A 22164-nucleotide genomic window follows, 5' to 3' on the forward strand; every position below is an offset into this window, starting at 1 on the left:
TAGATGTGAACACATGGTTAGGAAACATGTAATGTGTTCTGACACAAAGAACAAGAGAACCAAAGTCTAACACACACAATCATATAGATACACATGACAAACCTTACCTTAAAATAATATATCTTAAAATATACCAGAGCCATTGATTTGTTACAAGATGCACACTTGAAAAGTTTTTGTAAAACAGTCTAGATTGAACGAAGGCTATTCCCAATATGAGATAAATTTTGGGGGGAACTGTGTCCAGTGTTTTGTCCATTAGGGGCTTCTAAAACAAAATGATAAAACGGTCAGTTCTGGTCCTTTGTTCTGATTGGCTGAGCAGAGTGTTATGAGCTGTTATAAAATATCCAGATTAATAAGTGCTGGCTGCATTACATAGCCTAAATATCACTTATTTACTTTATTTCATGAAACCTTGCTAAGCATATGGAATAACCGCTTGTTTGCAATAAGCCCTAAGAAGCAGTGGGCTACAAGTGTATTTATAACAGCTAAGAGTGTTTTAGGCCCTGTTAAAAAAACAGGTGGAAGATGTGAGGCTTTAGTTAACTGGAGAGAATCGCTGGTTTGGTACTAAAAAACTTTATTAATAAATATGATCATCATTTATTGTGTTATTAATAGAAACCCCTACAATAACCGCCTGCACCTGCAGAGTGTTGCTAAGGCGTTGCTAAGGTGTTCTGGGAGGATGTTATCTGACCCGGGTCATACTAAAGTCTCTGCAATCGGCTAAGTATCTGTAATGTCTCTTATAATGGCCACTTTCAGTTTAACCAGACACTAAACACACTTTCAGCTCGCTGTAGCTACTGGGCATGCGCAAAGGCTCGTAAAGCCCACCTTGCTCCATTCACACCACTTTGGTTATTCTGACCTATTTATCACGTGATCATCGGCCGGTACAAAGCAAAGACCGCATCGATGATCTGTCCAAACAACCGAAGGCTTCACAAACCTCTCTCCTCCTCAACAAGCCTCGTGATTCGGTTCATTTGCTGACATCTAGTGAGTTTTCATGGAATCACACGAGTGTTTTGGTTCCACTGATCGTCCTTGTTCCCCTCGAAGTCATTATTTACTCACCGTCATGTCGTCCAAACCCCAAAGTCTGCGCTTTTACAACGTCTTAAAGATCAACATCCATTTGTCATTGAAGAATCGTAAAAGTAGTTCACGTCATGTTACTTTTGATGTTAAGCGATGAAGCTCAAATTGGTCGCGCATGCGCATATTCAAACAGGGCGCCGAAAATCACGTGACCGACGCCATTGACGTTTCTTCCGACATCAAAATAAAGGTTAAAGAAAATAAAGCGTTTAAAGTTAAGTTAAAAAATTCAATACAGACAAACAAAAATAATAATAACAATTTATAATGTTTGTGTCACCAGTATCGAGTACATAACAGAAGAATGGGATGAGCATGTTTATGAGCCTTTGCTATTTCGCCGAATTTACCTAATAAGTATTTACATGTTTTATGTATTTAGTTTTATAAACTATGTTTTTTATTCAAACATATTTAATGACACATTCAAATCTAAACGTATAATTAAACAATTAGATACATTATGAATGATCAAATAATTGATTTAATAATTAAGGTAAAATGTAAACCTTTAACTTTGTTCATTCGTGAGATCTGTGGGTTGTTTGTTGGTATTTTCATGAGTTTAATGGATGATGTATTAATATTCTTCAAACGCATTTCCATTAATGACCGGTGGATGGAGCTCTTCGTTTATATAAAGGATCCATATAATAGCGTTGAGTTTAAAAGCATATCAATGATCGACACCAGAATATAATAACATTCAACACCAAACAATAAACATCATTGAAACACTTTCTGACTCATACAAAGTGATATCAATGTGATTCCACAGGCATTATGGCTTTAATGTAAAGAGCAGACAGCAGGAGGCGGAGAAAGTGACACATGGAACAGAAGAGCAGAGATGAATCCAACATGAGGTCTTGTACATCCACCGAGATGATTTACTCTTGGACAAACATACTTATGTTCATCATCATCTTTCAACATGTTAAGAGATGTGATTCTTCAGGTCAGATGAATTTATTGCTGTTTTATATCATTTGTTTTTCTTATGTCCATTCTGCTTAAAAAATACTCATTTTAGTTCTTTTGTTCAAACACTCAAGTTGCTTTTCTTCAAACATTGTTTGTATTAATGTTTACATTCACACTAAATATGTAAAGCACCAGGACTAGCGATGTAAAGCATTATTTATGTTACATATTTCGATGATGTTCTTGTAGATGACATCACTGTGCCGAACATCATCAAACTTCGGGCTTTGGACATGTGGAGACTGGAGATGAAGACGAGTGAAGAACATAGAAATCAGACGTATGAAATACAAGTTGGTCGCACAAAAAACATGGAAACTATCCACAGAGTGAGTTTAACCGTCCCACTGCCTCCTGACACAGAGTTTTGTGTTTTTATTCGTATGGACAGTAATGATTTTCTGTGCATTGACAGATGTCATTGAATGCTGTTGCTGACACAGTGATCTGGACGTCACAGATACCGCTGAACTGCACAGATCATTCTGTGAGAATAAGACGCATCTCTGATAACTCAACACTTGGATCCTGGAGCGCATGGAAAACTCACTATGGTGGGGAATTTAAAATCAGTTTTCTGTGCTGATAATAATGTGCGTCACATCCCAGCTGAAAAAAATGTTCACAGTGAGAGCTGTATTGGTTTTAAAGTAAGCTTTAATGGTATCTGGGGGTCTCTACTGGTAGTGTGTTGTGTTCTATTGGTGGGATTTTATTGGGTGGATGAGAACCTATTGAACACCATTGAATCCTACAGGAATAAAACACATATTACATTAAGAAATGTTGTTCTGGTTTTAATGGTAAACAACTGATGGTTCATAATGGTGTTTGAAATGGAATCCGTGTTAACTACATTTGATATGTTTTTGTATATATTGTATATAAATAATATATTTTTAGTATTATTAATACGCTTAAAAAAAGGTTGGGTTGTTTCAAACCGAGTTTGGGTCAAATACAGACATTTTCAATGTTCATTTTCTAATCTCTCTCACGTACCTTCTCTGGATCGGATCTGCCCGCTGCTACAAGATCTGTAGATTCTCTTCCACCAACACCTGACCGATCAGTTCTGACTTCAATCTCTTTTTTACTCTTTAAAACAAAAACAATAATACTTCTGTCTTTTCTCTGTATACTGTGGTAGGCGAGACCAGCTTTTATATTGCACTTGTGCTTTTTGTTTTCCTTATTTTGTTCCAATTGCTTCCGTTGTTTACCCGTCTGTAAGTCGCTTTGGATAAAAGCGTCGGCTAAATGTAAATGTCCATAAACCATATTTTACCCAAAGGGTTCAAACAAACCAGACTTTTTTAGCACTAAACCATATTTGACTTCTGATGTAACGTTGTAGGATATGAACTTCTTCTTTTTGTCATTAACATGGTTCATGTCTGTTGTGAGCCTCTCAACTGTCAGGGATGAATAAGCTTTTTTTGTCGACCCGCCTCACACAAAACTAAGCTGGTTGTCTTTTTAGATTGTTAGAATCACACAATGATCCCGTGAGCTATAAGATACACCTTGAGTTCCTAACAGGCCTATTGAGAGTCAGTTTAGTAAAACTTCAATAGTAAATAGTTACTATTGAGCTCAGTTTGAGACATTATTGAGATCTCTTCTGATGGAGACATTTGTGAGATTTTCTCAGGAGAAATAAATGAGACACAGATGAGTTTTAAGCAACATTTTCCATTTGCTTTCCATTAAATCCCATTCACGTCTATGAGAAAGAATTGAGATATTAAAAAGATGTGATGAGTTCATGTCTGTGGTTTATTCTACAGTAGTTCTTTTCAATTGGCTTGTGTTGTAGGGGATGAGAACTTGTCTCGAGATGTCAAGATGTATCCAAAGCACCAGGTGCTGAAAGAAGGATCCACTTTGCTGTTCTGCTGTGTTTATTCAGAAGATGCTCACATCACGGATATCTTGTTCAACAAAACCCAATACAAAGTCATCAACATAAGCTCACGGGTCAAAGCCATTCGAGTGGAAAACATCAACGCCACAAACCTGTACGGTGTCAGTTTTAACTGCAGTAAAGAGAGTTCTGGAGTCGCTTTGAACTTTGTCACCTGTAAGTACCTTTTTAAATAAATCATATAAAAATGATATTATTCCTCGTAAACGCCTAAATATATGTAGACACTTTAACAACTAACCATTACCTTTACAGTAAGAAAGGTTTTGTCTTCATTTTGAAAAGTTTGTCTCTTGTTTTATTACTCTCATGAACTGTATTGCTGAAAACGTGTGCAGGTCCTTTTTTTAATAACTGGTTTAATATTTTCTTATCTAATGCAACAGCATTCATGCGTTTTGAAGTGTCACTGAATGTGCAGTAACTTTTGTGCTCACTGCATTTACGAAGCACTTCACTTGATTTTTATTTCCTTCTTTAGTCCCTCCTGAGAAACCTCATCGTATTCGATGTGAGACCACAGACATGAGAAACATCACCTGCACATGGAAAGTACGCAGAGCTCCAAACCTCGGCGGAAGCCACAAAAGGAAGTACAGATTACTTATCAGGTGACTCAGATTTCATCACGGTTCAGAAAAACACATTCTAGCAAAGACGAAACGCACCCTGATCCAGTTATCTGTTGTTTTTCATCATGATAGATATGAATCATTTAAAGAGCGTGCAAGGCTGTAAAATGAATCATTTCGAGTTAGTCTTTTACATGTATGCACTTGGCAAACGCTTTTACCTAAAGTGACGACTGAGTAAGTTATATATTCATCAGTACGTGTGTGAATCAACCCCACAACCTTAATGCTGCTCGAGCTTCAGTCCAATAATGGTTATTATCTATGACTTTGTTTTTGTTAACAGGGACTCTGAGGTTGTCACGTGTAGTCTGGAGAACAGTCATCTTCTGGTCTCCTGCAGTTTTCCAGTCATCCAACAGCAGGTCACTTACAGCATCACTTTATGTGTCACAAACAGTTTGGGGCGAGAGAGTGAACACTACATATTCAACATCACTGACACAGCTGAATATGATTTTAACTTCATCCAAACTGTTCATGATCCGGCACTGATATTGTTATAAATTCATGAAATGTGGATATTGTGATACACATCGGACCGGGGACGTGTTTGTATTTCCTTCAGTTTCTATGAGACTGTTTTTAGTAGAAAGCCGATCATTTGTTAAACCCACGTCTGTCAGCTATCCGCCTACACTTCTGTAACATGTGTATGTAGGATAATATACGCACACTTTATACAAAGTCAACTGACCCATAACAGGGGACGGTTGCAACATTCATTAATATGTAATAAAAGTATTGTATTACATCATTTTGATATTTCTTTATTTTATTTGTGAACAAACAGGGTCTTTAAAAAGTGAAACTGGCAAAATATTTTAAATAAAAGAACAAGATACTGAAATACTTGTGAACTCTGTTGTTTGTTCATGTGTGAAAAGTTCCATTGACTCTATAAAGTAAAGAGTAACAAACCATGAGCATCATACACCAGCTCATTCCTGACCGGAGGAATAAACCGTGCAGCAACCGTCCCTTGTCTTTTACATCACATTTACATTTATGCATTTGGCAGACGCTTTTATCCAAAGCCACTTACATTGCACGATACTATACATGTGTTTCTGAGGACGTGCAATCCCTGGGATGAACCCATGACCTTTAGCACCATGCTCTGACCTCTGAGATACAGGAAAGTCTCCCCTACATACACAATATAATACTAGTCACAGTCACAGTGTATGTAAAATGTAAAAGAATGATGTTTGCACAGCTTTTCTCAGTTGAATGAATCTCCAGGAACATATTTAGCTTGATAGTTTGAAAGAACGCAGGTTTCTATTCATATGAGAAGTATCAAAGGTATCCAAAAATATAATTTATAAATATAAATGTGTTCCAGTTTTTCCATTCCCTGAGCGTTCTGAAGTGACGGCCGGTGTGTTGGATGCTGTGATGGACTTACAGTTGAACGGAAGCTTTAAAGGTCTCTCCATTACTTGTCAGATTGAAGTGGAGCCAGGAGGGATGACACAGGTAAAACATCTCATCGTGTGTTGACCGTCATATCATTCTCATCAAAATTACGACAGGAAGCAGTTTCCTGTTCGGCTGAGCGTGTGAAACCTCTTGTGAAAACCAAACCTCAGAGCAAAAATGAACCTTTTTCCCCCCGTTTGTTTTGTACGTCTCTAGTAACGTCCAGTGTCAGCGGTCCAATGATGTTTTTTTTTGTTCTGTACCAACAGGAGTTACAGATGAAAGGTTCAGATTCGCTTCAGCATTTCACATTCGAGATACAGAAACTGCAGCCCAGCGTGAGATACACCGCTAGGGGTCGCTGCGCCACACAGGACAATGACTGGGGCCGATGGACACCTTCCAGAGCCTTTCTTACAGGTAGAAGTCATGAAGCACTGTTACTGAGGTCTGTAAAAATACACTGCGGTCACAATTCAATACAATATATAATCCTAGAGTCACAATATGATAGAAACACACCACTTATAAGAATTGTAAGATGCCCTGTAGAGACAAATATGAATGGAATTGACATTCAAACGACCAAAACATTATAAACACATTTGAAAAAGCAGAAATAAAAACATTATTAACACTGAGTCTCTATCATTTATAATATTGACTCGGCATTACTTTTATTACTGTTCATAAACTGATAAAAACCACTGATGTGTTAACTTACACCGAACGACCCAAACAATATCCCAGAATGTGAAACCTTGACCCGACCTCCGACATGATGACCTCATCGCTTCAAGAACCAGCGCTGTATGTTTTACACAAGCATGTAAATCTAGTTTCTGGAAAGGGCCTTTGGTGACGGTGGACGTGTGGAGGAAAATCAGAAACGGGCCGGTTCGCACCGTCACACTTCTCTGGCGCACTGTATGTTTCTGTTTCTTCACCTTTGAACCCAACATACACTGACAGTATCACGCACTCAACTTCATGTTTCTCAGGTCAAAAGCCATCCAGATGTGTCTATTGAGGCCTATGAGGTTTGTGAAAACCACACAGATCCACAGAGCGATAAGTGCATCAATGTCACACAGACACGTGTGGATTTACCCGTTGATGTCCACGTGTGTGACCTCACAGTGAGGGCGGTCTCTCAGACGGGTTTATCTGTACCATCACAGATAACTATTCCTTCATCGTATACAGGTAAACATACGTTTCTTTCTTTACGTTATCATACAGCGTTTCAGGTACAATCTGTAGTTCATTTTGTGCATCCCAAACATGCTGTTCCTGCAGAGGCTGTGATGAATGAGAAGAGGATTGTGGGTAACGCAGAGGGATTTCAGCTCTACTGGACGAGGAGATCGGCCTCCACCTGCGACTACACCGTAGAGTGGTGCATGCTGGGAGTCGCTTGCTCCTTACAGTGGAGAAAAGTCCCGGTTAACCAGACTTACTTATCACTCGAAGCAGGTTAGATGTGTTTTCATGTGATGTCTCATAGTACACATCCGTACGAACACCATCACGACACAAGTCACAACACAATCTCAACATTCTGTCAACGTCTACAGACATTTTTGTACCGTAAAATGACCGTAAATCTTTTGATTCTTCAAACTGTCTCCACCAAACTTGGCACCATCCATCTGCCCTTTCTAACTTTTGTTTTCTACCTGAGGCTTGTTTTTAGACTCCAATATACATTTGAAATCCTTTAAGGTTTTTGTCTTTCCTCTGCCGCCATCAAATCTAAATTGTCCTTATTTAAACTTCACGCAAGAAAGACAAAATAAAAGTTTGGCATCACAACTACAAGTCATTGAAATCACATGTTAAATGTTTATTAATTTCCATGATTGTTCAAGATGACTGTACAATAAGATTGTTTTTCTAGAGTATTTCAGACCCGGTGTTAGATACGCTTTTACTGTCTACTGGTGTAACGCAGAAGGACACAGACCTCACGAGAAACTCATCGGATACTTGGAAGAACAAAGTAAGAAACACACACATCCTCCTTTTCCTGTTCAGCACATTGTGTTAAGAAATGTCACTGAAACATTGCTCAACATGTGCGACCTCAGAGAAGCTTTTTATTTGGTCGCCAGAGAAAGTTCAGAGGTGTAAAACGAATGAAATCTGGATTTGGGTAAATCTGATGAGAAATGTTTGAGTTCATATTGAGATATTCAATAATAATGACTTTGGGTTACAGAGTTGACAAATCCTTGTTGACATCTCTTCTCAAACTCTAATGACAGAAATAAACGAGAGATTAATCTGTGATTTGTCTTTTTTACGGGTGAAGAGCCCACGCAGGGCCCCACACTGGACCCTCATCCAAGCGTAACGTGGTCTTCTGTGACTCTAAGATGGAGTTTCAATGAGGACGACCCGACTCACACTGCATTCATCACAGGATATGAGATTACAGTACATGATGAGTTAGATGGTGATATTTCCCGGAGTAAGTGTTCAAAATGACTCAACCAGTTTCTGTTATGTTCTTAGCTTTATAAACTGATCTATTATATATAGAAACTTTATAGGTAAGATTGATGCAACTGTGCTGTCAAAGTTGTTATATTACTGTTTTGTGTTATCGCAGGTTCTCACAGACAGATGATAAATAAACCCCACAGTAAATCTTTTACATTCAGTGATCTTAAGGAAGACCGGTCGTACACGTTTCATCTGTCTGCGTGTTCATCGGCGGGCTGTGGACCAGAGACCTCCACCACCATCACAACCAGAACAAACTGTGAGCTTAACCCCTGTAGAAAAATCACATTCAATCTGATGAACTGGTTTCAGATGAACACTTAAAGATTCTGTCTGGGTTTAAAATGTTTATAATGGTGACAGACTATATTGAGTTTTAAACTACACCGTTCATCTCAAGTCTCGTGTGACACGAGACAAACTACATTAACAATTATCACCTGCATCATTCCGCAGATATAAAGCCCAAAATCATATTAACATTGCAATTCCACCAAAATAACTGCTTATTTGATTTCTTTTCCGACCATTTTATTTTTTGGAGAATTATTATGAAATATTATAAAATAAACAATAAAAACCAAACTGAGCAAACCATGCATTGCGCCAAAAAAGTTTTCAAAGAGCGAGTTGATCTGTTTGGTGAGAGCACAGAACATGTTATGGAGATTTATAAAGGGAGGTGTCATCACCATATAAGCTTTATTGGAGCCGTTTCCTAATGCAAATGAACGTGAACGAGCACGGTGCTTAAAGTCCCCGTGAACCAGAAGTTGAGATCCTTTTACTTCCGTATGTTGACATTTTTGTCACAAGAAACAAGAAAAATAGTGTCTGCGTCTTTTATCTTTCTCTGCGATTTCATTGGATGTTTAAAACCCGCCTTTGCATTTGGAAATGGCAGCAGATTGACAGTGGAAGGGGAGGAGTTAACGGATGCTCCACCCAAGCAGTCTAACATACGTCATTTAAGATGAATAGTCACTACAGGACGGAAGTGCATTTTGATATTTTAACTAAAGATGATGAATTTTAAAAGAGAATGACCCACATTGATAAACCTTTTACTATAAAAGCTGCAATATTTTGTGGAAAATTGAAATTGTCATTTTTTATTTCACTGGGACTTAAAGAACATGTGGGATTTATCATCAATGATTCATTACAGGTGTGCGTAAGAACCACGCAAGCAAATTTGATAAATACAGTTTTTTTTGTACGTAGGCACATTGTAATTTTCATTCGTAGGACAAAATATAAAACCTTTTCTACTCACTGTTGATAAATGAGACTCCTGGTTTAGTGTAAATATGTCTATATTTGTGTGATAATTCTTCTGTCAACAGATTATCTGCTGTCAGCTAAGATTTTAGTTTCGCTCCTGGTGTTGGTCGGCTGTTGCATTTGTCTGTGTTATTGCCAGAAAAAGTGAGTCTTCTAATATATTTAAAGAACATCATTTGAATATCATCACATGTCCTGCGATTGAATGCAGCACTTACTATTGTTTTCTTCTCTTCATCATGTTGACGTTTCAATGTTTCATCTTTTCCAGACTGCGAGAAATTCATGAAGAATTCAGATTTCTGCACATAAAAGCGCTGGACCTGGATGAAGATCTTTATGACGTAATTCATTACTATAAACATATTTTAATGTAACTCATGCTTGTTATTTCTAAGCTTCAATGTCACTGTTGCCATGTTGTTGTTTTTTTCAAGGCGAGTGAAAAGATCCGTACATTCAGTATAGAGGAGTGTCATTGGTGTGATGTTGAGGTTTTAGACGCCCATCACAGCACCATGATACAGAACACACGGCTGACCGACACTGAGGATCTGAATCATCTGTTCATTTCTCATAAAGTCACAGTAGCGCCGTTCCTAACGTCCTCCCACCAGCTCACTACAGGAATATGGGACAGTCAGAACACAGATCTCACAAACTTCACTTATGTGTCTTCTGAACAGCAGGATTTATCTGATAAGATGTTTGAGACGGATGAAAAAGTGCAGGAGGCCAAGAACTCTGTGTTTATAAGTGATTACGTCACATCTCAAGCATTCTGAAACATTTATAATGTGATCACTTCAACCAGAGCTGTACAAACCTTTCATAAAGTTCAATCTGAGGTAATGAAATAATCACATTATAACATTTGCTTTAGAAGAAGAATTTATTGTTTGTTTACTTAAAGTATTTTTATGACATTATAGGTGGTAGTTTTGAACAAATATATCAATATACTAAACTACATAAACAGATTGAATTAACAGCACTAGTTTAACATGTAAAGCAGCCCAACACATGTGTAATGCCATCAGATGTTCAGTAAGATCCTCGTGATATCTGCCACTGCGCTGCATGTTTCTGTGAGGTGCCTCATATACTCCATTCATTCTGCAAAGCTTTATGAAATCTTCAATCTAACAATAACGTTATCTTTGTTTTTCTAAACGTGTTTTTAAACATTCTCAATGTGCATAAAGAGTATACTCATATATTTCTATCAGTTCATTTATTTATAGAGCACACGACTGACCAAAGTCAGTCTAGACCTCAGACTAAAAAACAGCAATAAAAGCAAATACAATAAAAAAACTGAAAATCAACATCCTTAATGGTGGGCCAGATCGAATAAATACGTTTTTAGACGTGATATGAAAAAAGAGGGGGTCACTCTGACCTCTAGTGTCCCAAAGCATAGGGCCAGCTACAGAAGATGCTCAGTCTCCTCTGCATTTAAGTCTGGACTGGGGGACCGTAAGGAGATTCAAGTTCCTGAGGCATGTAGGAATGCAGCGGCTCTGACAAATAACTGGGGGCTTATAGACATATAAAGGTCTTTAAAAAACTCTTCGGTGTTGGATGGGCAGCCAGTGAAGGGCCTTCATAATAGGGGTGATGTGGTCATAAGACTTTTTTTGGACGGGTAGTGTATATTGATCATTCATATATTTGGAAATATCGTCAAGACTCTATTTACATGTTTATACATCTCTGACATAGTTTCAGTATCTGTAAAAATTCAGTGCATGTTTGAGTTGCTAAGTGTTTACAGTGATAAACACCTCGTACGTGCGCAGTCAATATACAGTATTGTAGATGACACATTGGTTGAACATTTGTACCACTTTAGGGAATATTTCACTACAGCGAGCACATATGTTGTGTTTGTTTTTAGAAACGTTCAGATTCAGACACGTTACCGCAGCCCATCATGAGCTACACCACTAGATAGCGCTGGACACCATCACACGGACGATATAAGAGTCATGACGGACCATAGTAGTGAATCACATAACAATAAAAATACAGAACACAAGCACAAATGCATCTCCAACCAAGTGGCAACGGATACAGAGATTGTGAAACATCTGTGATAAATGTAGTTTTACTACAGCAGCGGAAGCTCAGAACCTTAATGCTCTGTTGTGTCCGTATGTCTCTGTTGAGGTTGTTCAGAGGTACGTGACGTTCATAAGGGAGATTTTCATTCTGTGGTGCAGAAATGTGTGTTGTGCGCGATGATGCATTGAAACCTTTTGGTCTGTTTTTATGAAAGAGAATGACTAAATGTTTTAAAACCTTACGGAAATGAACCATGTTTTTTGGTGCATTGTGTACTATTGGAAAAATCATGGTTAAAAGCATGTGATGGGGACCTTTATTTTACTTTCTCTGAAGATTATTAATGATGATAAAAACTAAGGTTACGTAAAGACACCATGAAACCGGTGTATGTGTGTGAGGTCAAAGGTCATGTTGTAGAACATGTGAAGAAGGGTTCAGTCTTACAGAACCTCAGTCAACTCTTAAAACACAACAGAACTAAAGACAAACACCAAACACATGTGATCCGTTCACACTTGAGCGCTGAAATTCACACGCATGTCACATGGCCAGCTAAAGCATAACACTATGTGTATTTTCCATCAAGGTTTAAGGTTAAAAGTTATTATGAATATTTTAGAGAAAAACTATGATTTGGTTTGTGACTGGTCATCAAACTGCATGATAATATATAAGAAAATGCTTTACAGCATATTACTGCACAACTGAACCACTATAATATTGAGATTGACAGCTGAATACTGATTTCACATCTTTTATTTTTCACCATTTTTCAACAGGGGAGTAAACATTGTGTATTTATCATTCAACAGCTTTTTTATTCAGATTTTTTTAAATGTTTTTTTTGATCTTAACAAAATGGATTACACAACAACACAAACAGGAGACTCCACCCACCAACTATTAACAATAACTATCTTATATCCCAAATAACATTACCTTACATACATTTTTATGATAATCATATTTGAGTCAACTCTCTAATAAACAGGACTCTTTCTAAACTATATATTTATTATAAAATGACTTTTCTCACATCATCTTTGGAAGCATCTTGGTTTTAAAGAAGTTTTCCAGGACCTGCAGGTTTGACATCCAAGCGTCATCTCGGGCTACGGGTATAATGACGTGGTCTTTTGTGGTCCACACAACGAAGTAGCAGGTTTGTCTTTCAGTGAGGTGTAGCTGCCCCTGTACTTGGTGCCAGTAGTGATGGTCTTTGCGCAAGCTGTAAGTATCTCCTTTCTTACTGAGACAGAAGCCCTTTATTTTCACTGAATCATTTATTGTCATGTCTCTTGGATTGAAGGGACGCTTGACCTCCAATATTTCAGATGACCCCACCAGACCATCTGGAGACGCTCCCAACACTCCTGACGGAGAAAGCCACAAGCCGGACTCCTGGACTTTCTTCTGAGTTGAAGTGGTGAATGTCTGGATGGCATTACGCTCGTTCTCAATACCCCACTGTACAGCTGGATTACCCTCCAGGGCTTGATGCTTTCCCAACACCTTGTCAAGAAGTGAACCAGTCACATCACTTGACATAAGGACGTCTCCAAAGTTGCTGGCAGTCAGCCTCCCTCTCCTAAATAAAAGCCATTTTGGATTGTCGCGCTGACCGATTGTTGCCTCCTGAATGGCCTTCCGTTCCTCCTCCGTCAAAGCCATACTGTCCAGGATCACTTCAGGCCCCTGATGACAGACAGACTCTACAATGCTAGGAACTGAATGTGCTTCCATGGTGTGAGGTTCCTCTTCTGGCTCAGGTGAGTGACAGGTCTGAGTAGAAACATACATACATTAGGTTCATATAATAATACCTATTGAATCTTTGTGCAGTCAGAGACTGAGCACAACTGAGATTATTAAATAAATCATTTTCATTTTATTCAACATCACATCATCTCCTGCCTGCTGTTCTTTACTTCATCTCTGTATCTACCTGGTGGTTCGTTCACAGTATTCATATTTTCTGATTTAGTCATTTCCTGACGAAGAGAGAACTAGCCAAACTGGAGTTTGGATCTATAAGATCTGCAAGCATATAGTCGGATCTATCATGAGAGAAGCCAAGACATTCCCGGTAAACCTGAGTCTGTACCTCAGCCATTCACGCTCTCTCGTGTCAGCCGGTTATACATTTAGTTTCTAACATAGATGGTGATAGACAGGCAAAAGTTAGGGAGAAGAGGGAAATCTCTATTCACAGCAGCACTTGGCATTTGGTTTTCTAATGTTTGGGTATATGTCCAATGTCACGTGACTAAACCGGTAAACTGGTCTCGTTGCATCTAGCTTTCCTGTATCTCAGTGGTAAGAGGAAGATATTGTGTTAACATCGCAAGGTTGTGGGTTGGATCCCAGGGGATGGCAGACAGGTGTGCACGCGCAGCTCACTGCATCACAAGCCTTGCTGTCTTTGATCTCATGCGCCTATTTGACACTTAAGCATTCTTGTTGTATTGCCAAAACTGCAAGTTTTTACTGCAACATTGCATGTAAACACGTTCGTGCAGAACACCTGTTTTGGCAGATATCCATAAATCAGGACAGGGAAACACCACTCCCACAATCCGACAATGTGTCTATTATTCTATTCTCTTGAGGCGTATTCTCCTCCCCTCGCAGTGACAAAGATTGTTGCATTATACACCAGGGAATGTTATTCTAACTGTCAACGTCTGTGACACCCAGACAGAAAGTAAGAGTCCCCGGCATGGAGGAGAGAGCGTGGCGGAGGTCCTGCGGGCTCACGGGGTCAAATTCGTCTTTACGTTGGTGGGAGGACACATCTCGCCCATCCTGGTGGCCTGTGAGAAACTGGGCATCCGCATCGTCGACACGCGGCACGAGGCCACGGCTGTGTTTGCAGCCGATGCCGTGGCGAGACTTTCCGGTAAGAACAAATCTAAGAAAGCAAGAGGGTCCTTCGTTTTGCATGAGGATGTTAGATGGTGATAATCTAGTGTTTTGCCCCTGTAGGCACAGTGGGTGTGGCTGCAGTCACGGCCGGACCTGGACTGACCAACACTGTCACTGCGGTGAAGAACGCTCAGATGGCCGAATCTCCTCTGCTTCTTATCGGTGGTGCAGCTGCTACTCTACTGCAGGTCAGAAAGTTACTTCAAGGTGCACTTTACATACTCTCTGCTCAGCCTGGCGTGCTGGAACACCTCTGCCTTACCTGTTCCTCATATCGCTATTGGTGTGAGATTATATCAGGTAACTGTCCGTCACAGAGGTAACCCCCTGACCGCAACAGTGAGGCTCTGAAAGTAGAAATCATTTTATGAATTTAATTCTAAAACTTGAATATAACATTTCATGCGCAAGTTGTGAGTTTAATATTGAGTCTGTCAACAACTGTGTGTATAAGAATGCTTAACATGCTTTCTCTGCACTCATGAGATTGTGGTAGTGATGAAATTACAGGGTTTTATCTCCATGTATCTCTGACACAGTAAACTGGATGTGTATTCATCACCTCACCTCAAGGCTTATCTTAACTCTCCTGGTTCCTCCCGCCCAGTACAAGTGTACACACAGAGAGCAAATAAGTCAGCAATTACTTTTATATTATTATTGAACCGCTCTACCCGGGATCTTACGAAGCATGTTGAAGAGAAGAAACGCACTAGAAAGAAAATAACAAAGCAAATGATCTCATTTCAGTATGAACAGAAGAACAGGTGTACAGGGATGAAGCTTAAGGAACGGAGCTAAAGAAGAAACTTCAATGTTTGCTTCATTTTTTCTTAAGAATAAAATGACATGCTTTGTTTCTACTTGCCCGGTCAAGAGCTTACAGTATACTTATCTATCAAACCTTTCAGTGTAACAAGCACATCGCATTCTCATGTATATATTAACACGAAGTGTTGAGTGACATTAATGATCAATTATTGTGGAGGGATTCTTTCGCTCATAATTTAATATAGAGGAGTCTCTGACACCATTGTTTGCGCATAATATTTCCTTCTGGAAGACGTATGATGCCAAACAATAAGCTATTAAAAGTAAACTGTTAGCTAGCATTATGATGTTGTGAACACTTATTCTTGTATTATAAAGTCGTTACTTTATATTTGTCGGAATACTTGTGACATTCAATGTTTCGACTTGCTCTGAACAAGAATGTCATTATATCATCATCATTATATTCAAATGAAATTCCGCACTGCTAAAATAATTTTTATTTTTGACGAAAAAGGGTTTAAGCATAAAATAAATAAGTCTATTTATCACAAAAATCTATTTATCACATATAAAAAGAGAATAGTTACTTTCACACTAAATGCTAATGATTTGTAAAAAAAAAAAAATTCGGCCAATGGTCAATAATCTTTTTTACATATTTAAAGCACAATAAAATGTAAATGCTCCCCTAATTGTTTTATATATTTTAATAAGTAAAATTCTGAATTTGTACATATTGTGTTACGCTGAATGACAATGTAACAGTATTTCAACCAAATTGTGACTTTATTGTCCAAGAAACTTTACGTTGTAAGTAAAAAGACATTTTACTTGCATTTAATGTGCTTTCTATGGACACAAAATCACTTTATCAATTTATTTCGACCCATGTATAAAACATCTGTGAAGCTATTCTAACTTCTGATGATCTTTATGGCAAGAACATAAAACTCCTTTTTTAAAATAAAATTAGGATGTGGATATAAATATGTGAGTATTGTCCTCCTAAGAATGTTTTGTCAATCTGATCCCATAAATTCTCATTGGTGCTGAAAAGTTGCAGACATAGTATATCTTACTGTAAAATACATTTGATATGAACATTCTGTTGAGTCGTGTGTGTAACGTAGAAGAGATCCTAGCTTAAGACATTAATTGTTTATGTTAATACAGCGAACAGTAATATTTTAAGTGTGTGTCATATGTGATGGTTTTGTGATCTGTTATAAATATGAAAATCTACAATTTGTACAAGAATAACCCACCACTCTTCCTCTTGACATTCGATTTTTGTGTTTTTTAGGGTAGAGGAGCCCTGCAGGATATTGACCAGATGTCTCTCTTTAAACCCCTCTGTAAGTTCTGTGCTTCAGTGAGAACAGTGAGAGAAATCGTTCCTACTGTGAGAAAAGCATTGGCCGTGGCACAGTCTGGCACACCAGGTAATGCTGCGAATGACCATTTTTTCATTTAATCATTTATCATTTTTGTGAGTGATTGAAACATGTCACTTTTCAGACAAGTTAAGATATAGTGAATCACACTTTTTAGAGAGTACATGACCTGACTCTGTGTGCATAAGTACAGTTTGATGTGTATAACAATTTCACAGTCCCAGTGTTTATCGAGCTTCCCATAGACACGCTGTACCCTTTCCATGTGGTGGAAAAAGAGTTTGCCCCTAAAAACACTCCTAAAGGTCTTATGGGCAAAATCACTGCACGGTCAAACATTTCTCACTTTTTATTTCCTCCAATTTTCTTACGCTTTATTTCATTATTAAAGGAAAGGCAATCACTTTTACGTTGAAAGTGTTTTTGTTTGTTATCCGCCAGGTATCTTAAAAATCACTTATCTAACTTATTTGCTGGAGCTTGGGAAAACCGTGATCCCTCCCCACTTCCCGTTCACATCCCGCAGGCCACAGAGGATGAGGTGAGACCTGTCAATCATTTAATGGCCATTTGAGATGTATTATTAATTGCTTTTATGGTTGCGTCACATTAGATCTCATTTGATTCTCATCATCTTTAACATGAACCATAACAGGGCAGAATGAAATGATCTAGAAAGCTGTGACTTTTACTTCAGACACGGCAGATTAGATCTTATTTACATGACTCGGTATTCAAGTTGTTTCATTCATTTCCAGATTCAAAGATGTGTGGAACTGGTGAGCCGAGCCAAGAAACCCGTCATACTGTTGGGCAGCCAAGCAACCTTGCCGCCTACACCTGCAGATGATGTCAGGTCATTTAGCCATTCTGTCTTTACCCAGTTTGTGTCATACTCGTTCATGGAGTAGTTCATCAATCCCCTTCTGGATATTAAACCTATTGTCTTTGTGGTGCCAGTCTAGATATTTAAAGACACCCCTCCTTCATTAAACAGTAAACATTAAACATTTAACATTGACATATACTGGTTGACACCTTTACATTTTTTTAAATCATATCGTGAAAAAACCCGTTCTGCTACTTTAGACCTGCTTACTATTTATTTTTCTTTGCAATAAAGGGCATTAGAAGTATAAAATAACACTCAAAAAAAATTCTCTCAAAAAATTATATTCTCATGTGGTTCAAAACATCTGGTTCATTTTTATGTGAAAAAAAAAAATATGTTGAGAAATCATTTTGGGGCCAAGTCAATGGGGCGGTGTTGTTTGGCTACCAACAAATATCTTCTTTTGTATTCTGCAGAACAAATATTTATTTTTCTTACAAAAAAAGAGTTTAAATCTTGGTGTGAACTTTCCCTTTAGGTCCGTAGTTCTCAAACGTTTTCCTTGTTGTACAGTGCATTTTCGACCCTCCCCAAAATAAAGTCGCATAATCCTAAACTAGAATTTTAATAAACCAAAAACATATTCAGTTATACAATGCTGAAACATAAATAATTTTGGTTATTTTTCTAGTGTTTGATTGCGTGAAAAGTATGATACAAATTCCGTGTCCCCCTGGAAAAATCTTGGGGCCCCCAGTTCGAGAACCACTGCTTTAGGTCCAAAGGGTTTTTATGCTTCATATGCAACCAACACAGTTACTGTATGTATTGAATAAATTGATCATATAGAATAATGCTTTAGTTGTGTAAGCATGAGCCAAAAACGGCAACAATTATTGATTTATAGCACCCGGACATGTAACTCATGGTTGAAGTTTGAACTCTCTTTTTGGATGTGTGTCTTACAGAAAGGCCCTAGAGTCTTTAGGCTTTCCTTGCTTCCTGGGTGGGATGTCTCGGGGCATGCTGGGAAAGAACAGTCTACTGCACATCAGACAGAACAGGAGAGATGCCTTGAAAGATGCTGATCTTGTGCTGCTGGCAGGTGAGTAACAGCGCCATCTAGTGTCTTTTTATTTTCTATGGTTTTATACTGTTCGGAATGCTTAGAAAACTAAGCTATTCTTTTTCTAGATGTCAATACATGATTTGTTTTGGTTTGTAGGCACAGTGTGTGACTTCAGATTGGGTTATGGAAGGGTGCTGAACCGACGGAGTAAAATCATTGCAGTTAACAGAGACAGAAGTCAGCTATTGAAGAACTCGGACATGTTCTGGAAACCAACAGTGGCCATTCAAGGTGAAGAAGTGCAGTTTAATTTCTTTCCTGAATACATAATGTATAATACATTAATGAAAATAAAATTCTCTGTACTATAGTATTAACTATAGTATCTAACTAGTTTTAATTCATTAACTGTAATAGGCCTATACTTAATTGAACACCCTATACCGGAGTATCTTGACATTTTACTACAGTTTACTATAGTAAATATTATAGTATACTCTACTACAGTATTTTATCATTTGGGCACATCATTTACATTACACACTTACAATCTTGTGATCAATGTTTTGTAAAGAGACTGTACTTTATTGTGTATATTATATGTATATAAAATATGTATATCTTTTGGGACCTTTTGAAGTTTAAAAAGCTCTGCACTAAATAAACTAGAATCAAAATCCATCTGTAGTGGACATGAAATGGTAAATGCGTCACATGATTTGGGAGGGGTCGTGAGATATGTAGGAAGTGGTTATCGGGCACCTGCTCACCTGTTGTGGGTCAGGAGGGGGTGAATGGGGAGTAAGTGTACTCTTTGTTGACCAGCAATTTATTTTTGCAACATGTTTGTGGAGTAATAATTGGAGTATTGGAAAGCTTTCTGTTTTTTGTATGTATGATGTCCTTTTTGATGCGTCACAAATACAGCACTCCCAGTTTAGCCGCTCAGCGGATTACAGCTACATCATATTTGTATAACTTAAGTTATAACCTGTGTATACATACAGTACATATACACTACTAAAAAAGGGGTTCTACACTGACAATTTATTTTCCAAATGTTTCAGGCGATGCTGGCTCTTTCCTCCTGCGTCTCTCTAAAGCCCTCAAGGGACACAGATGCCCAGAGGAATGGCCTCAAAGTCTGAAAGAAGGAGATTACGTCAAAGAGAAAACTAACAGGTGAACTTTCCCCACCTTTTCTATTCTTGCTTGCATGTCAGCTTTGTCTCAGGAGACTGAATGTGTAAACCTATGACCTATAACTCCCTTTAGTTTCATCTCGCTGCCTATTTGTTTATCTCAGAGCCAAAGCAGATGAGAAGACAGAGATGCATCTGAATCCTCTGAATGTTCTGCACCGGGTGGATGAGCTTTTGAATGAGGACAGCATCATAGTGGCCGCCGGGGGAGATTTTGTCGGCAGTGCTGCTTATATCATGAGGCCGCGGGGCCCGCTGCGCTGGCTAGACCCAGGTTAGCAGGACTATCGATATTTTTTGACCTGTTTGTGAACATCTAAAGCACCGTTTTGAAGGAATTGATGATTCTGTTTTCTGCTATTCACTCCAGGAGCTTTTGGGACTCTGGGTGTTGGAGGAGGTTTTGCTCTGGGGGCCAAGCTCTGTCGACCTGACTCTGAGGTAAGACTGTAAAGAAGTTAAATTGTATTGAATGCTTTGATATTGATCTCTGTTTGACCAGAGGACCTAGCTGACCTGACTGTAGTGACATTTGCCCCAGTTATTGAAACAGCTTTTCCCACGTGGTGCGATGTGTGTGTTACAGGTTTGGATCATTTACGGTGATGGTTCCCTTGGATACAGTGTAGCTGAATTTGATACCTTTACACGCCACAAGGTGGGGAAAACACGGCCAAACCTCACATATAAATAGTTTACATATCTATTTAAAAGACAGGACAGGGCGTAATAGGGTTTTGGATTACATTAGATTTATTTACAAATGAATTAAAAAATCATAACATTTTTAACCCTTTCCATATGCGATCAACAGCAGATGAAGCATGTTATGTGATTGTCCCCATAGACTTATATTGTAAGTGCATAATGCATAAATGCAGTATATAAGCCAGAACGATTGTAAATGAGATGTTTTTTCACGTCATGTCAGACACCAGTGATCGCTCTGGTCGGAAATGATGCCTGCTGGAGTCAGATCTCCAGAGAACAAGTGCCTTTGCTCGGGAGCAATGTAGCCTGTGGTCTCGCCTTCACAGGTGAGATGGTTTACTCTAATAATATTTTCAAAATGTTGTCATAAATGTAGGATTTAGCACGATTTTGAAGTTTACAGTACACCTCCCGAGTCTTCAAAACAATATGTGGATCAAGATGTTTTTCAGAAAAAGGATATTGTTGCATGTATGTTCTTTGACCTGTGATGTCATATTACTAACCAGGGAAATTATTTACTTGAATGTTGTTGTACCGTACAGTTCAACTACGTGTAAAATCGCTTTAAAAGAGAAGTCTGGGTCACAGTTATTTACCATTTTTGTTATTTAGTAATTTATTGTTGAGTCTTCCGTAGCACCTGTGACATTATAGGATTGCATAGTGTCCAGCAGTTGTACACTCAAGGAATACAGCAGCACTGACATTTGACTTTCTTCTATACTGTATTTGGATACAAAAGTATGAATTCGTTTTTTTCTTGTTTTCTGCTTGCAGATTATCACATCGTAGCTGATGGCTATGGGGGCAAGGGTTACCTGGTTGGGCGACAGGATGAGTCACAACTTGATGACATCATTAAAAAGGCACAGAAGGAAAGTAGAGAGGGAAAAGCCATTCTGTTAAACGTTCTGATTGGGAAAACCAACTTCAGGGAGGGCTCTATCTCCGTCTAAACAGCGACACTGTGCACGATCCTGCCTAGAAACCCAAAGTTCTCTTTTATGTTTTACATTTCAATTTTATGTTTTAATTTTAAAGCCTAATTAATTTATATGCGGTGCACATTTCATTACATTTACAGACTGACTTGTTAAAACAAAAAGAAGTTAAGTTATTGGAATGGAAGCAGAGTATCAAATGTGTGCAACAACATACCAGATTGCAGCGGTGTTGTAACTAGGACAGTTTTTAAAGTTAAATTGGGTGAAACTCAGAAAAAGGACAGGTTGTGGTCATCTTTCTCTCCACCAGAAATAAGACAATATTTCGCTCAAAGAGAGCTGATGTTTAATACATTTTTACATTGTG

At 38.4% G+C, this 22164-nt stretch overlaps 2 protein-coding genes across 2 annotated transcripts; both read left to right on the forward strand.

The window, feature by feature from the left end:
- The first annotated feature begins 4505 nt into the window (after positions 1 to 4505).
- On the forward strand, positions 4506 to 11088 carry LOC306905508 (leukemia inhibitory factor receptor-like). The gene is made up of 11 exons (XM_079476169.1): positions 4506 to 4635; positions 4943 to 5102; positions 6005 to 6138; positions 6351 to 7287; positions 7381 to 7557; positions 7982 to 8083; positions 8396 to 8554; positions 8696 to 8848; positions 9936 to 10017; positions 10145 to 10217; positions 10311 to 11088. Exons 5-11 carry the CDS (start codon positions 7389 to 7391, stop codon positions 10656 to 10658), a joined length of 1086 nt encoding a protein of 361 aa, XP_079332295.1. The 5' UTR covers positions 4506 to 4635; positions 4943 to 5102; positions 6005 to 6138; positions 6351 to 7287; positions 7381 to 7388; the 3' UTR covers positions 10659 to 11088.
- A 2917-nt stretch (positions 11089 to 14005) lies between these two features.
- On the forward strand, positions 14006 to 21809 carry LOC306891081 (2-hydroxyacyl-CoA lyase 2-like; the record flags this gene model as incomplete). The annotated part of the gene is made up of 15 exons (XM_079451089.1): positions 14006 to 14029; positions 14641 to 14842; positions 14929 to 15056; positions 16946 to 17084; positions 17255 to 17366; positions 17478 to 17577; positions 17795 to 17892; positions 18837 to 18973; positions 19094 to 19228; positions 20005 to 20119; positions 20244 to 20413; positions 20510 to 20580; positions 20726 to 20797; positions 21071 to 21176; positions 21631 to 21809. 15 exons carry the CDS (start codon positions 14006 to 14008, stop codon positions 21807 to 21809), a joined length of 1788 nt encoding a protein of 595 aa, XP_079307215.1.
- Positions 21810 to 22164: the final 355 nt, after the last annotated feature.

Source organism: Barbatula barbatula (assembly GCF_947034865.1).
Source record: "Barbatula barbatula genome assembly, chromosome: 2".
Lineage (NCBI taxonomy): Eukaryota > Metazoa > Chordata > Actinopteri > Cypriniformes > Nemacheilidae > Barbatula > Barbatula barbatula.